General features: G+C 41.4%; 1 protein-coding gene across 6 annotated transcripts in view; it reads left to right on the top strand.

Moving 5' to 3' along the window:
- The first annotated feature begins 1866 nt into the window (after window positions 1–1866).
- Window positions 1867–15477, top strand: part of caskin1 (CASK interacting protein 1) — a 55862-nt gene continuing 42251 nt past the window's right edge. For all 6 annotated transcript variants that reach the window (XM_088436664.1, XM_088436663.1, XM_088436661.1 and 3 more), the window contains exon 1: window positions 1867–2038. In XM_088436664.1, coding sequence (XP_088292790.1) covers window positions 1945–2038 — 94 coding nt within the window. In that variant the 5' untranslated portion in view covers window positions 1867–1944. The remainder of the gene's footprint in view (window positions 2039–15477) is intronic.

The raw sequence follows: 15477 nt of genomic DNA, 5'->3' as shown, positions 1-15477 counted from the left end.
AGTGCAGTTGAAAATGGTGGGTGGTTGCTCTGCTCAAAGAAACGCTTCACATTCAAATCCAGGCTAGTTGTATGACAATTAGCAGGTGTCGTTTTCGCCATGTCGTCAAATCGCAATTATTGAATGAAATTATTTTTTGCCTTATAAACGCCCTCAGTGATTTCCTTCATAGGGTGGCCTTTGAATTGTAGCATACTGAGAGGTTTTCAGGTTTGTTACAAAAAAAAACAACTTTGATTCATGTACTGGCTCAATCTACTTCTTTCTAATGCTCTGATTCGCGATTGCAATCAATGTCACACAAAAATGTCTTGAAGGGGGTTCAACCCCAATTTTTTGCATTATGTTCTATGCAAGTCTAAACACGTATTCTGATCAATATTACATTTGTGGAATGTTAATTAAGTGGCAAAACCCACCCTAATTTTGCACCTTTCTATCAGCTCAAAATGACATCACAATTGCTCAGAGCAGGTGAGCCATGATTGGTTGATATCAGAGCCCTGAGCAGGTGTGATGTCATTTTCAGCAACAGCTAAGAACAAAATGGCCGCCCTCTGAGATAGACAAAATAAAAGGCTCGGTGGAGCTTTGCTTCGCGGTTCAAATCCATCGTGCTCCGGCGTTCTTGTGTGAAGTTTGCATGCTCTCCCCGAGCCTGTGTGAGATCTCCTCGGGCACTCCGTTTTCCTCACGGTGGTAGGTAGGTTTACTGGACATACTAAATCCTTATGTGCCCTGCAAATGTGCTGGCAAGCAGTTCAGGGTGTCCCTGGGATAGGCACCAGCAAGCCTGCGACCCTTGTGAGAATAAGTGGCTCTAGAAAATGGATGATGGATGGAAAATGGATGTTTCTGGTTCTATCGAGTGCGTGTGCGGGATTAATATAAGTGTACATTTAACTTTGTGAAATGACTGTGGAATGTAAGATGACCTCTCAGCCATGTTTGACTGCCATAAGCGCAATAAGCTTTATGGAAATCACCTGTAGACGTATACAAACGGAACATCGCATCTTTGTGAAAATTGGAGAAAACACAAATAGCTTTTTCCCCTGGAGGTGGGCGTGTCCAGTGAATGTGGCCAGATGGCTCAACCTGATTCAGATATACGCCGCTGCCCTCTGTCTATCACCGGTGCATGCATAGGGAAGCCAGAATAGCAACCAGGGTGGGAAAAGTCGCCTCCCCCCTTGTTGTAGAACTCCTCACGAGCACATCAGCGCCACGAGCTGGTCCAGCGGGAGGGTGCGACCCCCCCAACCACCACCACATTCACTCTAGCTCTCTCTCTCTCTCTCTTTCACTACTCCTGCCCCCACGCGGGGGAAAACGTTACCAAATCCGAGGCAAGAGCGCACGCGGAGCGATGGCTGCTGCAGCCCTGGAGCCTGTTTACCACGCAGAGCACAAGAGCGCCGCTTGACACCGAGCTGATTTCGTTTATTCGCGCGTCAACCGCCGCGATGCGGGAATCGACGATATATATGCACGGCGATTGATGACCTCGGCGAAAGCTAGCGCTGCTTTTGCAGTCGGAGAATCTCATTGCGGAGAGCCTTCCGCTCGCTTCTCTTTTGGGGCGCTAGGAAGCCGAGGACCTCCCACCCCGCGACGGCTTGGAAGCGGCCCAGCAGCTCCCAATCCCGCCTGCATCTCTCAGCGCTGCACCTAGCAAAGGAGGTGGGGTGGGTGGGTGGGAGTACCGTAGCATCCCTCCATCCCAACGCACCCCTCCCTCTCCCCTTTATTTTGCCCTCTCCCATACCATCATACACCAAAGCTCCAGGGGTCTCGTCTAGCCGGGGACCAAGAAAGGAGGAGGAGGGAGGGAGGGAGGGAGGGAGGGAGGCTTGTGGTGGCGCACTCCCCGCGTGGAAAGGCCGGCCTCAAGCGCCCCTGTGTCGGAGGATGTTGCGGGAGTAGTACGTCTCAGAGCGGAAGATGGGGAAGGACCAGGAGCTGCTGCAGGCGGTGAAGACCGAGGATCTGCTCACCGTGCAGAAGCTGCTGCAAAGGCCCCGGCCGGGGAAAGCAAGTAAGGATTGGCATTCTTGTTGAGTCTCCTCTTTACCCCATGCGCAGTCATATAGAAAATGTTGCAAGAGTTACACAGTATTGCAGGTGCGCATCATTGAGCTACTGGATTGTGTAAATGACACGGTGCTTGACTGTGATGTAATGCAGCAGAATCGAGGTGGAATTGGGGTCTCGCAAATGACAACTTCAGCCTTTTTGAGTCTTGTGTGTTGTGCATCAAGGAACGTAGACGCTCAAGGAAACACAAATTCTGCTTCCTGAATGACTCTGCCCTATGGTGATTATTTTCTGCAGGCACTAGCGCACTTAAGCATACAGCAATATTCCACGTCCACATCCCACTCTGATGTGTGGGCAACAGTCTTGCTAGAGAGCATGTGCTCTGTAAATCTCATCTGTGCTTCATAACTAGTAGTGTGCGGTGAGGTATCATCAGGTGAATTGTTGGAAATGAGCCAATTTCACTTCCTTGGGCTGAAAATGATTGATTTATTCACTTATAATGTATCTTTGTCTATCTATGACAGTGGCGTATAATGACAGGCAAAACAAATACCTAAATGACCTTCCACTAGGTGGCAAAAGGTACATAATCACTTGTGCATTGACTTATTTTCATTTGATAGCATTGTTTCCCATGTTATATAAATGCTTTCATTCAGTAGAGGTTAATAAACGCTAATGTGGATCACTCAGTTAAGCCCATTCGAACATTTTATGTAAACTTGGGCTTCACTTTCTCAATAGTCTTTTTCATGGGGAAATACAGTATCGTGTTTTACAAAGTCATTCCAGAAATAAGTTTAATTCAGTATTCTTTATTCACTGTATTGGTCCAGTAAAGGAGTGGTGATAATGACAATTAATCCATTAAATCCAGTAGAAAAAAATCAGTTAATTTGATTGTGAGGAGTTATCCTTCATTCATATCCTTCATTCCCAATCTCAACATCGATCCACATATAAGGCGCACCTGATTATAAGGCACACCATCAATTAAGGCTTTTAGGTGCGCCTTATAGTGCGGAAAATACAGTAATCTATAGTAACACACATATATAGCACATTATCAATATATTCCCGCAGTACTAGATCGTGAACTATTGTACAACCTACCTTGATGTGTTTGGAAAAGTTGCTAAATTCCACAAGAATCTGTAGATAGGTGTGTAATGAACCACTGGGATGCAATTTTATGTTATTGCTATGAGTCCTATACCCACTGCAGAATTTTGAAAAGCTTTAGGACGTATCGTAGAGGGTTAAGTTGCAGAGTCTTGTTGTCGACTGAAAATGACAGCACACTTATTAAAAATACCCCTAGTATGGGTCTTAAAAGGACCGACCCATTATCTGGGTCAATTTGATAAGATAGCCTCAAAAATTGGGTTGTTTTTTTTCAGTTCCTTCTAACTTAAAACAAGGACAAAAAACAAACTGTGTGGAGCTGAGTCTCAGACGAACGAGCGGGGCGGTTTGATGTCAGCGCGATGTTAACACAGACCTGTTTGTCATCAAGCATTAACCATGAAGCTCACAGGACAGCTGGGCCGAGAGGTTGCCTGTGAAGGAAAGGGAAGCACGAGCGAGGTTTAGTAAGGTATCCGCGCATGTGGAGAATACTGTAAAGGTTGAAGTTCAACGCGTGTGTGCGAGTTGAGGGTCTGGCGAAGGCTCCGTCCCGTATCAAGTCATTTGCTCCGACTCAACACACACACACACACATCTGGCACCATCTGGAGAGCCATCATCACTTTGCTGCCACTTTGCCTGCACCACATGAGCTTGCGCCCGCGTGTACGTACTCGCATCGTCAGTGTTTGTTGATGGTCCGTTTCAATGTTTGCACGTCATGGGAGGAGGCGGCTCAAGATTTCTTTGGATATAACCTGCGCCCATCTGGGAGAAACGATTATGATTCCGCTCCGCTGCTTTGTCCGTTTCCAAAGAACGGCCGACGCTAATGCACGCGAAACCCCCTCGATAGCATGTCTTTCTCTCGTTTTCTCTCGCACATCTTTGTGTGTTGATATGCGAGGCTGGCAAAGGAGGGGAGCAGATGATTGCATCCACACCACTGCACATTCACAAAGGAACAGAGAGGCAGAGTGGAAGGATTCACATGCTGTCATCCCGAGTCAGCGCAGTGTTAACTGTGCTCTGGCGGCTGCTAGACGCCTTAGGGAGGGAAATATGATAGAATCTCAGCTTCGTGGACGCCATCTATACCCACGCTTTGTCCTTTCGTGGTCATAGCAGGAAAATATTGCGACCGATCGCTTGGCCTCGACACAAGATGCGCCGGAGAAAGGAAAGTCTTAGCAGTAACTCCGTAACATGTTCTTTCTATTTGAGCTGGTAGAAGGCTGGGAGACACCTTTATTTATCTTAAATTATACATTGAATTCATTAACCCCAACTAGGACTGAAAGGGTCATAACATTGTCAAATATCAATATATATTACTTATAACCCCTCAAAATGTTCAGTGGCATCAGCAGAAATTATGTGCAGAAATTGTAAAAATGCAATCATAGCAAAAGTAATTACACTGTTTATTTATATATTTATAAAATTGAAACAGGAAAATGTATTATGTCATAATTAGAGTATCATGACTTTTGAAGACTTTTGCATCTGAGAGTCCAGGCTAAGCCAATCATCAAAGTCATTGAAAAGCTTGCAAACATCATAAATTGGCCGCTAGGTGATTTTTGGGTGTCAACACAAAAAATGCTATCGGTTGCTGTTGAAGGATCAATGCAAAAATCGTGGGAAACAAGTAAAACATTGGATTTTCCTTATGTCCACAATGGACAATATTGTCCATTTTGAATGGCAGTAAATGAGCCCGACATTGGCTAAATTTCACACCCATATTCTCTACTTAGAGGATACACGACTAAAGCAAAATAATCAAAATAATGAGTGAGATACATCGATTAGTGTCTAAATAGATGTTTTTTGTCAAGGGAGTGTGACTGATGGGATAACTGGCAAGGAAAATCAAAAATGGATGAAAGGGGGAACATGCTGATGTAACAGATGGCATAGCTAAACGGCATCCTTGCCACCTCTCTGTTTTCCCATTACCCGACTACTGCGCTCACTGTGCAAGCCTTCTCTTATCTCTTTCGCAAACACTTACTCATCTGCACAATGCCCTGTACCAAAAATAACATCCTAGTTTAATGGGTCACTGTCAAGTTCAAGGAGAAGGAAAGCGCAGGAGAGGCGATGAAATTGGAACTGTGAAGGGAGGTGAATCACCAGATGTTCCAGGGTGGGCCATCAAATCTTGATCAACTGGGAGCCGCGTTTCACTGTTAATCATAGAGATAAGGTAAAATAATAATAATTGAGTGGGAGTTCATATTTGTGACCCAGTTATTTTAGACAAATACATAGTCCTCAAATAAGTTATGGACTGGAGAAAACATCAGAGAAATGTGACTGTTGACTGCCTCTTCTATGTATTCTTCTTCTCTTAGCATCCATTTTGGATGATAGTCCTTATTCTGGAATAAATCAATTATATTTTATTCTGTCTGCACTATAAACCACCCAGAACTGGGGAAGGGAAGCCGGGCTTGACTTTTGCTCAATCAGCACTGATTAGTTGGAGTTAATCACCAACTGCGCTAACTTTTGTTAGCACGCTCACACACATACGTGCAACCGCCCCCCTTTTTTTAGAACTTCCAGAGAATCTTTTTTTTTTTTTTTTTTTTTTTTTTTAGAATTCAAGGTTCAGAATTGAGAAGCTGCATTCCAGCAAGTTGTCACGCACATAGACGTCTTAAAACGCCAACAAAATCCTCTGCAGACTTAGCAAATGAATCACAGGTGGATGAAAAAACAGAAACAACGGGCAGATGAGCCATATTATTTGTCACTTTTATATAACGAACTACCTGTGTGTAGGTGTGTGTTAGATTGCATTGCCTGTGTCCTCAGACTCACTGTGGAGAACATTTGCAGGCCCACTTCTTTTCATAACATTTGAATGTACTGCCTTTTACGTTTCACCTTAAATGAACGCTCCAGCAAGTAATAAAGGTATTATTTATACTTAAGAAATCATTACCTGACCAAGCTGTCCACTGTCCACTACAAGGACTTTTCAGTGATGTCCTGACTCACATCCATTTTGAATACATTGAACTGTAGCTGGAAACAGTACTGGAGTGAGTCAATGGCCTGTAAAAACAAAAATGTGGCCCATTTTTTGTGTTTGCCAACTTGCACTGGTCGGTACCTTTGGTCACAATTGACTCACAGATGAGTGGTCCGTTGTTTGAATCTCGGCTTTTGTGCAGAGTTTGCATGTGCACTTTGTGCTCTGTGTGTGTGTGTGTGTGTGCTTAATTTCTTAAACTGTAGCTTGAATATCTCCTGGCTGAGAAGCAGTCAGCATGATGGTCATCCTTGGCAATGTGCTCATTTGTATCCGAGGGAAAGGCGTCTTAGAATGCTTTGTTCAACTACGTGTGTGCGATTTATTCATTCAAAACGGTTGACAGTTACGGAGTACATGCTTTAATTTCATGAAACGGTGGAATGTAGCGCTCATTGCTTATTTGGACTGTATATATTTCAATGCTCTCAAGTATAAAGCTACAATTACTACAAGCTCGCAGAAATTTGGAAAAATCAACCAGGTGACGATTACTACTATGGATTCAGTCTACCATCCGCTCATGCTTCGTCCTTCATTTTTAAAATGTGCCTCGTCATTTAGCGGTCCGTGCGTCCGTCCCTTGATGAATAGATTGTGCATATTAGCATTAAAAAAAGGAATAACTGCTGTAATGTAATAATATCATGTAACGAGAATATTGTTTCTGACTGCTTGGCTTCGCGACGTGCACGCGGCTTACTGTGATTACAGTTCCCGTACGAGACTGTGTAAATGTTCACGTCTTTGAGGATTTCATGGTTGTTACTTAAAGCTGACATTTAACAAGATAACAGAGCATTAGCTTGTTGCAAAAGTGTACAGTGTATTGCACATGTGGCACCAACAGCCGCTTTCTGTTAACACATCTCCTTTGATCACCGCAGTAGGTGTGTGTTACTTTTGTTTGAAGCAAGTTTGCCAATGGCGCCAAAGCACAGCGTTTCCCGAGCCAATGAGCATCATTGTTTATGTTCCGACCGATGCGTGAGTTGTGTACAGCTGTGCAACACATGTACAACATGTGTACCTGGCTCGGATTGTTTGTGCGTGCTGCGTTTTATGGGTCGCTGCCAAATTTCCATGGTTTTCCTAGCTTACCTTTTTTTTTTTTTGTTTTCAGCTTTCGTCTTACTTCCTCTCATATCGCCGAAGGGTGTTGATATACTCGGTTGCGAGAGAGAGAGAGGACGCTGTGTCTGTTAGGCGAAAGGTGTTTATTGGGGGAGGGGGAAGGTGGGAAAATGCAGAAAAAGAGAAGCAATCTGGAAAGTTAAAACAAAGGCAGAGAAAGGAGAATTAATCAGATGACTGCATGTCTTTTCACTTTCGTTTTGGTTACTCGCTTGGTTTTAACACAAATCACCCAGTTATGACACCGTATCACAAGTAACTGGGGGGTCGCTTGTTCAAGGATACTTTTTTGGTCATAAGCCAAGCCACATGTGTGTGATCGGAACATAAATACGGACACGCACACAGCGCTGTGAAGTGAGCACAGCTGGGATGCTAATCACAGTTAAAAACAAAAGGCCATCTTCACATTCAAATAATATATTGTTTGAAAGAAATAAGATGCTTTTTCGCCTTTTAAAATTGGATATGATATGCGTCTTATTTTTATTACCTTGTTCATTGACAGATCAGAACGGAAACCGTGAATAGAAGTAAGAGAGGTTTCAAGGTTGTTTACTGAGGAAAAATTACACAAATATAAGACGCACACTTCATTTTTGGGGCAAATTTTGGTACTTTTTATTTTACAGTGTATAAACAATGTAAAAACTTTGGCAAAACAGAATTAATCTAAATAATTCATATTTTCTTGTGTTCATATATGTAAATTGTATATTTGTTGCAAGTTAAGTTAAGCGAGTTTCAGCTTTCCCACATTGCAGTGAATGCCTCACCAGTGTTAAATGCGCTCGAAGCAGTTGTTTTTACATTTACTTGCGATGTGGTTCAAGTTCATTTTAACTGAAGTTGAGCACCACATCTATGATTGTGTGTATTTGCCAAAAGACCATAATTAACCTTAATTAATAAATGAGTCGAACCCGTTTCCGTGTTCTCTCTCTGGTGCACCCTTAATTGAATCAACTGGAGACATTTTAAGTTTTACATGATCCTCTCCATTTTAGTAAAATTGGACTCGCACGTTGGTTCAGTCTGCTCGCTTGTTTTTTGTTTTTTTTTTCAATAATGACGTAACAACCTCAGCTAACATTAGCTAGCAACAAGCATTTGTTGCTAAAAGCCAACTGACATCCAGTAAAAATGCGGCTGATATAAAAATGCACATCTGTGCATCAAAACAAATCAATCTTCTGCAAATAATGTTGAAATCCAAAAAAACCAAAAACTTTCCAGTTACTATTTAGAGGACATACCCATAATTTTGGCCTTCATTTTGGGGAAAAAGTGCATCTAATTAAGGTAATATCGTTTTAAATAAAATTACTATATTACTGCACCATCCACGCCTACATTAACATGGAAGGCAAACGCATTGTACAGTGTTTTTTTTTTATTACAATGTTAGCCAATGCTAATATTCACCAACACTGCAGATGTGCTTACCTTTTGGCTTTGAGGATAACGCTCGTGCAGCTGTGTCAAAGCGGTTCTTTTACACAGGCCGTCTTAGCTGTGAAAATATTAGTGTAGTAAGTTTGTATGGCAGTAGTTAGATAGTGCTAGTGTTCTGTAAAAGCGGGGCAGTTCAAAGTCTTGCTCAAAGGCACATTTGTTTTCGAAATAGTCATATATTTGTATAAATGTGCACGTTTTGGGACGTGCAGGCAATTGTCGAGAAGCAATAAAAACCCCGTTTTCCATATGTTTCATTTCAAGGAGGCATGCCAAGTGCAAACAGTTTTCACTTGTCCTTTTCATGCTTTAGGTTGTCCTGAAATTGCGCTATTGCTAATGACACCCACCAGGACTTGTGTGTGCCAACACTAGTATAGCTCTGCTTTGTTTATGACTTCCTGTCCAGCCTTGGACGGATTTAACTCTCAATCAAAATATGGCCTAGTAAGAAAGAAAGCAAGTGTGAACGTGAGCATATTGGGACACTTCCATGTAGGCAGTTTATGCTTTTAGCCATAGTGAATGCGAGTGTGTCTTTGGTAGAAATTGTTGGGATCAAGCCACATACTTAGGCCTTCACATGTGTGTGTTTCAGTGTGGGATTACATTATAATCTGACAACACAGATTAGGATATCACATCTACCGGTTCACTGTCTTTAGTGTCATAGAATAATTTAAATAATTCTTTTCCTCTTCAACTCTCTTTCCTCGTCTTTCTCTTTTCGTCTCTCCCTCAAGCATCTCTTTTTATATTCCTCCACATATCATTCCAGGGCCCCAACCTTTCCGACTTCCTGCCATCCTTTTCATCTCTGTATCCATCAGCCATCCTTTTTATCCTGCCTCCCTGATCCCTTTGTATGTCTCTCCTACGTTTTTTTTTCCTTCATGGGCTCACATGACCCTCCCCCTCCCTCCTTTGGTTTGACTCATAATTATTATAATATTATGTCATGAATAATTATGGCCATGCAATCGAGGAACCTCATACAGCCAAGGGGATGCACCTTTTGTCAATTTAGATGACAGATACAGAGTTAAGTACATTTATTCTACATTTGCCACATGTGATTTATGCTACCACTTAATCCTGATTTAAAATATCCAATAGGAACTCATGAATGACTCTGTTATTGCAGGGAAATGTTTAATGTTCAGTGGAGAGTCGGTAATTTTACATACACCGAATATATATTATTATAGGGCGCAAGCATACTTTTGGCCTTCGTTTTGGTGGGAAACAAGTGGTATTTGATTGATTTATCGTCTCTAATTGAGTAATTAATTAGCATATTATATACACGATTAATTTATGAAATGATTACTATTCCAACATAAAAATATTATTATGCTTAATTTTAAATGCGATATGTAACGTTAACGTGACCGTAGTGCCCCCTCGTCTAAAATGAAAAAATGTGGTCATAGGATGAAGTGTTATTATGACTTTTAAATGCTTTTCAAATTTGAATGTTTGGCTGTTGTTTTGCAAACCAAGTCATCACTGAGGGAGCTCATTTATGGACACAAAGTCATATTTTCGGTTGACACTGGGATACAGCCCTCTTGTATGTTATGGGCAAAATAATGAATATGGTATGTTACATAGAAAAAGCTATAAAAAGTCTCGGTTGCAGAGCTGGATTTCTATCAAGGCTGGCTGGACAGTAGCTACAGATTTAAGTACAATCAGGCTGTTGTTCTCAATGTAACTCTACCATACACATCCCCACACACACACACACACATTTCTTCAGAGAACAGCCTAAAGCTTTCCACTGCTTGGGGCGTGTGAATAGGAGCCATACAAAGGGGCATTTAGCAGGTTGACAAGCCGGAGTGAGCGAAAGAAAGTTGGGTGCTTGCCGTCAAGGACTTCACTTTGTTATTTTAACTCAGCTTCAAGCCAGTGAAGGTTCACTTCCTTTACAATAGCTCAAATTGCGACGAGAATGCTTCGCCGTGACGGATTTTCACTTGAATGAGCAATCGTTAACTTGGGAATACGATCAAAAAGTAATTCAATACAATTTAAAACAGTTGAAAAACTGCTGGTTGTTTTTGTCTCCCCCTATAACTTTTACATGCAACTGTCGCTCTCTATTGCTGTAAAATATGACTGTTAAATTCCTTACATGCATCAATGGACAACGCTGCTAAATTATCCTCTGCTGTGTTAACTTTTTACCAAAGGTAAAAATGACACCATTCATGAAATTGGGGTTTTATGATGCCATTTACAGGCTCAAGAAATTCATGATGTATATTTTGTCACCTAATGAATTCCTGGAAGCTCCACACTAGATATAACGTGATGAAAATGTGATTTTCTTTTGTTATTTGTTTTTATTTATAGACACGTTTATTTTGGGGGGAAATGGCTCATTAAAATTAATATTTAATCCCTCTTAAATGTCGGAAGAAGAAGCATGCAGGTGTTACGATTTCCCGTGCAGGGCTGCATGGAATTTTTCTTTCAGGGCAATCAAACAGAAATAGCACTGTGTTTGTCAGAAGACAAAAGCAATAGATCCACATTAAGACCTCAGCAAACACACACACACGCAGTTAAGACACCTGACATTTACAAGCCGAGAGGGGGGCACCATCGTGTGCATCAAAGCCTTAACAAATTCTGGCTCACCCCCAACGCTTAATCACTCTCTCACATTTCCATTTTAACATCATCCACTTACTATTTTGCACGACTTCCTTTTACAACCAAGCAAGCAAAGCTATCTTAGTATCACTGTAGTGTTTATCCTGCACAAAACGCCGTTGCAAATCTCCTATATATATATATATATATATATATATATATATATATATATATATATATATATATATATATATATATATATATATATATATATATATATATATATATATATATATATATATATATATATATATATATATAACGCTAGTTTATTAATTTAACCGTGTTTTTTTTTAATTTCCACAAGCATCACATGTTCGCACATGCGCGGTGCGAGCAGCCTGGTTCATGAGCTATATCTGGAGTCAGATGTGAGCGTCCCTCTGCTGGATTCAACTCTCTGACACTTCGGGGACCGTTGATGTCATTGTCACGTGCGCTTGAATGTGCATTTGTGCAGTGTGTGTCTGAAAGTGCCTCACTGCTGAAAAACTGTCAGAAACTTTACTTGCAAGGCATTTACAAGGGACTGCGATATTTTACACTCTAAATGGGCAGAAAGTCTTATTTTCAGTCCTGAGCATGATCATTCAAACTTTTGAATAAAATGGAGCTATTACGATTTAGAAAATAGTTATAAATCTTTATTTTCGTGTAACATGTTTTTAGTACTATAGTGTATGCATTTAAGGGACAAGACACAATTCCCACGAGACAACATGTCCCATGAGAACCAGATGAGACATGTGCAATATTTATATCATGCCTAGTAGAACACATACAATTTTCAAAATTATTTTTATTGAGAATATGTGGTAGCCGGCTTTTTAAATGTTAATATCACCGAGGATCGGCTTAATTAACCGTGGCGGCCAAAATCGGGATCACGATTAAATTTCGATTCATTATGCAGCCCTAATCCGTAGTGTACTTACTCTATATAGCTTGTGGTACATTAATAACACAACAGTTATTTCCTGAGTGATTCCATGAAATATTTTGCTGTAAAACATGTTTCCATTCGCCCTTAAATAAAAAAAACGGAAATCTGACACGGTTGTCAATGAACAGTAACAATATGTCTCTGCTGTTACGCACGTCAACAAAGTTAATTGTCCATCATAACAATGGCGGCGCTAACTAGCCTCTAGACCAAAACGTCAGGAGAAATCAGTGTTATCAGAGACGGTAAAGTTGGCGCACCAGATATGTGCTGTGCCATCTCTCACTTTATTTGTGCGCGTGGGTGAAGAAAAGGACAAAGAGGGTGAAGAGAGCCTCTATAGGAGAAGAAAATAAATGGGAGTTTACTGGCCGGCGGTGATGAAATAAGAGGATGATGGAAAACGCCGTGAAATGCGAGTGAGGCTCGGAAAGCCAAGCCGAGTAAAGGAGCAGGAGGGTACGAGAAGAAAGAAAAAAATGTCTTGAAAAGAGACGCGATTGGTATTAAAGGAGAGACCGATGCGGAGAAATGGATGGAGCCTGTAGTGGAGGGTGCTTTGTGGTTCTGTGAGCTGGGGATAATCGCGATGAGTCATGCCATGGGATAGTGTGCGCCACTGGAGAAAAACATTACTGACAGTCCCAGGCATCAAAAGGCCTTCTGGAGCTTCTCATCATCTGTTTGGAGTCATCGGGGAGACAAAGGCCCTACAGAGAGTTCCGGGCCAATGTAGAACCAGTGCACAGCGTTGTGCACTTGCAATGCTGTGGTAATGTGTGCTACTTCAAAAATTGGTATTTATTTCTGTCGTTTCAAAGTACCGTATTCTAAACGCTATAAGGCGCACCTAAAAGCCTTTAAAAAAAAAAAAAAAAGCTGATGGTGCGCCTTATAATCAGGTGCGCCTTATATATGGATCGATATTAAGATTGGGATCGGTAGATGGGGAATGAAGTGAAAAAGTAAGCTTTACCTGTTTCTTTTGTGTGTTTACAGTTGAACAAGGTTGCTCATATTGACATCATGCTAGTTGCGAGTTATGCGAGTTATCATGCTATTGAGTTTAGAGTTATAATTTGAGTTATTATTGTTATTACTTTGAGTATGACTATATTGTGATTGAAAAAGTTTTAAAATGTCATTAATTGAGGGTGCGCCTTATAATCCGCTGCGCCTTATAATGCGGAAAATACGGTAATTTGTTACATTACAATAATACTGTACTGTATTTGAAATGCAAGGAATTACACTACTGTTGCATTACTTTTATATTACCGTATTTTCCGCACTATAAGACGCACTGGATTATAAGGCGCACCCTCAATTAATGACATATGTTAAAACATTTTCCATATATTAGGCGCAACGGATTATAACAATAATAACTCTAAACTCTCAATAGCATGATAACTGAATGTCAATATGAGCGACCTTGTTCAACTGTAAACACACAAAAGAAACAGGTAAAGCTTACTTTATCAGTTCATTCCCCATATACGAATCCCAATCTCAATATTGATCCACATATAAGGCGCACCTGATTATAAGGCGCACCAGAATTGTACAGTGAAAATGAATGTTAGCTTACCTTGTCATTAATGCTAGTTGCGACATGGATCTCGCTGACCGGCTTTGGAAACGCTGGCCAATCCACTGTGGAACGCGGAAGCATCTATTCTACGTTCGACATCCTTCGCCACCAGTCTCCTAACCTCTCGAAAAGCCCTTAAAAAGTAATGCAATCGTGAAACCGATAGTCACTCGGCTTCGTTTCCTTCACCTGACCATAATTTAAGATGCCATCTAGACCACCTTTATTTTCTTTTTTTACCCTCCCCCTCAAACACACACATACTCTTTTCTGCATAATGCATGTTGGAGGAACGCCAGACAGAGGAAGCCATAATAAGACCTTGTAATTAAAATATCCTCTAGGTGTACGTTTCCCATGCTTTACGAGTACTTCCATTATTTCTACGTGGCCTTTGTTCGATGAAATTACTAGGCAGCCTTACACCCACTTGGATAGTTGTGCATGTTCCTGCATTGTGCATGTTCCTGCATGTGCTTGGAAAAACTGCCTAAAACTGTAGCCTAACAATCCCTGTGTGTATGCGTGCGTGTGTTTGTGATGAGGTAATTGTTCAGCAGTAATCACGGGGTTCTCCTGAGCTCTGCACTCTTAAGTCTATTGTCACAGTCAGCACAACAAATGCAGTACTACAAATGCACAATCCCCTGTGAAGATGAACAAAATGATGCTACAAGAGGAATTTTTTTATCGTCACTTGTGTAAAACAATGATTTATGATATTGTTTTTTTCTAAATGAAGCGTCTTGTTTACTGAAGCCACACCTCTCACCGTGCGGCTGCCTTGCCTCTTTATGACATTGTTCAATGCCGGCCGGCCACGAAAACATCCAAACATTCATCGTCTTAACCGCTAGGACCCACCCCAGCGAAGTAAATGAATGTAAATAATTCAAAACAAGTGTTTTACTGACATTAAAATGCAAAACAGTGGAAATAATCGGATTGCGATATATCGTGATTTTAGAAGGCACGGTTGTTTAAAACCGTCTAAATCTGTCAAAACCAGTAAATTCTTTTCCCTCCCATGTCGTCTGCATTAACGGGCAACTGCACTGTGCAGCTGGAGCCTTTTCTCATTGTGTACCATACGTGAGTTCTTCTCTCCTGCAACAGCCAATCATATTACTGCTGCTGTTGTCCACTTTCCGATTCGCCGGCCTACTACCGCTTACGTTACTTTCGTGGAGCGTTTTATGTGATATTGCTCAAAGTAGGACTCGAAAACTGGAGGGTGGCCAACCCCTCGAAACCAAGTCGGTTTTGTGGGAAAAGTTTGGCTTTTGAAAAAGGGCAAGCGACCGTCGCCCGGATGCCACAATCATGTTTATTTTAAAATTTGCAATAAGGCATCCTAGCACCTCGATATTTTCTTCTCCTAATGATGGATGTTTTCAGGAGACTTCAGGACTTTCATCTCCCCGTATTTAGTCCTGACTTTGGCACTGCACCACAGAGCTTAATCTGACT

The sequence above is a fragment of the Hippichthys cyanospilos genome, chromosome 16, assembly GCF_059441005.1.
Source record: "Hippichthys cyanospilos isolate Australia breed blue-spotted pipefish chromosome 16, RoL_Hcya_1.0, whole genome shotgun sequence".
In the NCBI taxonomy this organism is placed as follows: domain Eukaryota; kingdom Metazoa; phylum Chordata; class Actinopteri; order Syngnathiformes; family Syngnathidae; genus Hippichthys; species Hippichthys cyanospilos.
Note: the sequence above shows the minus strand (reverse complement) of the source record. Positions and strands in the feature narration are given on the sequence as shown.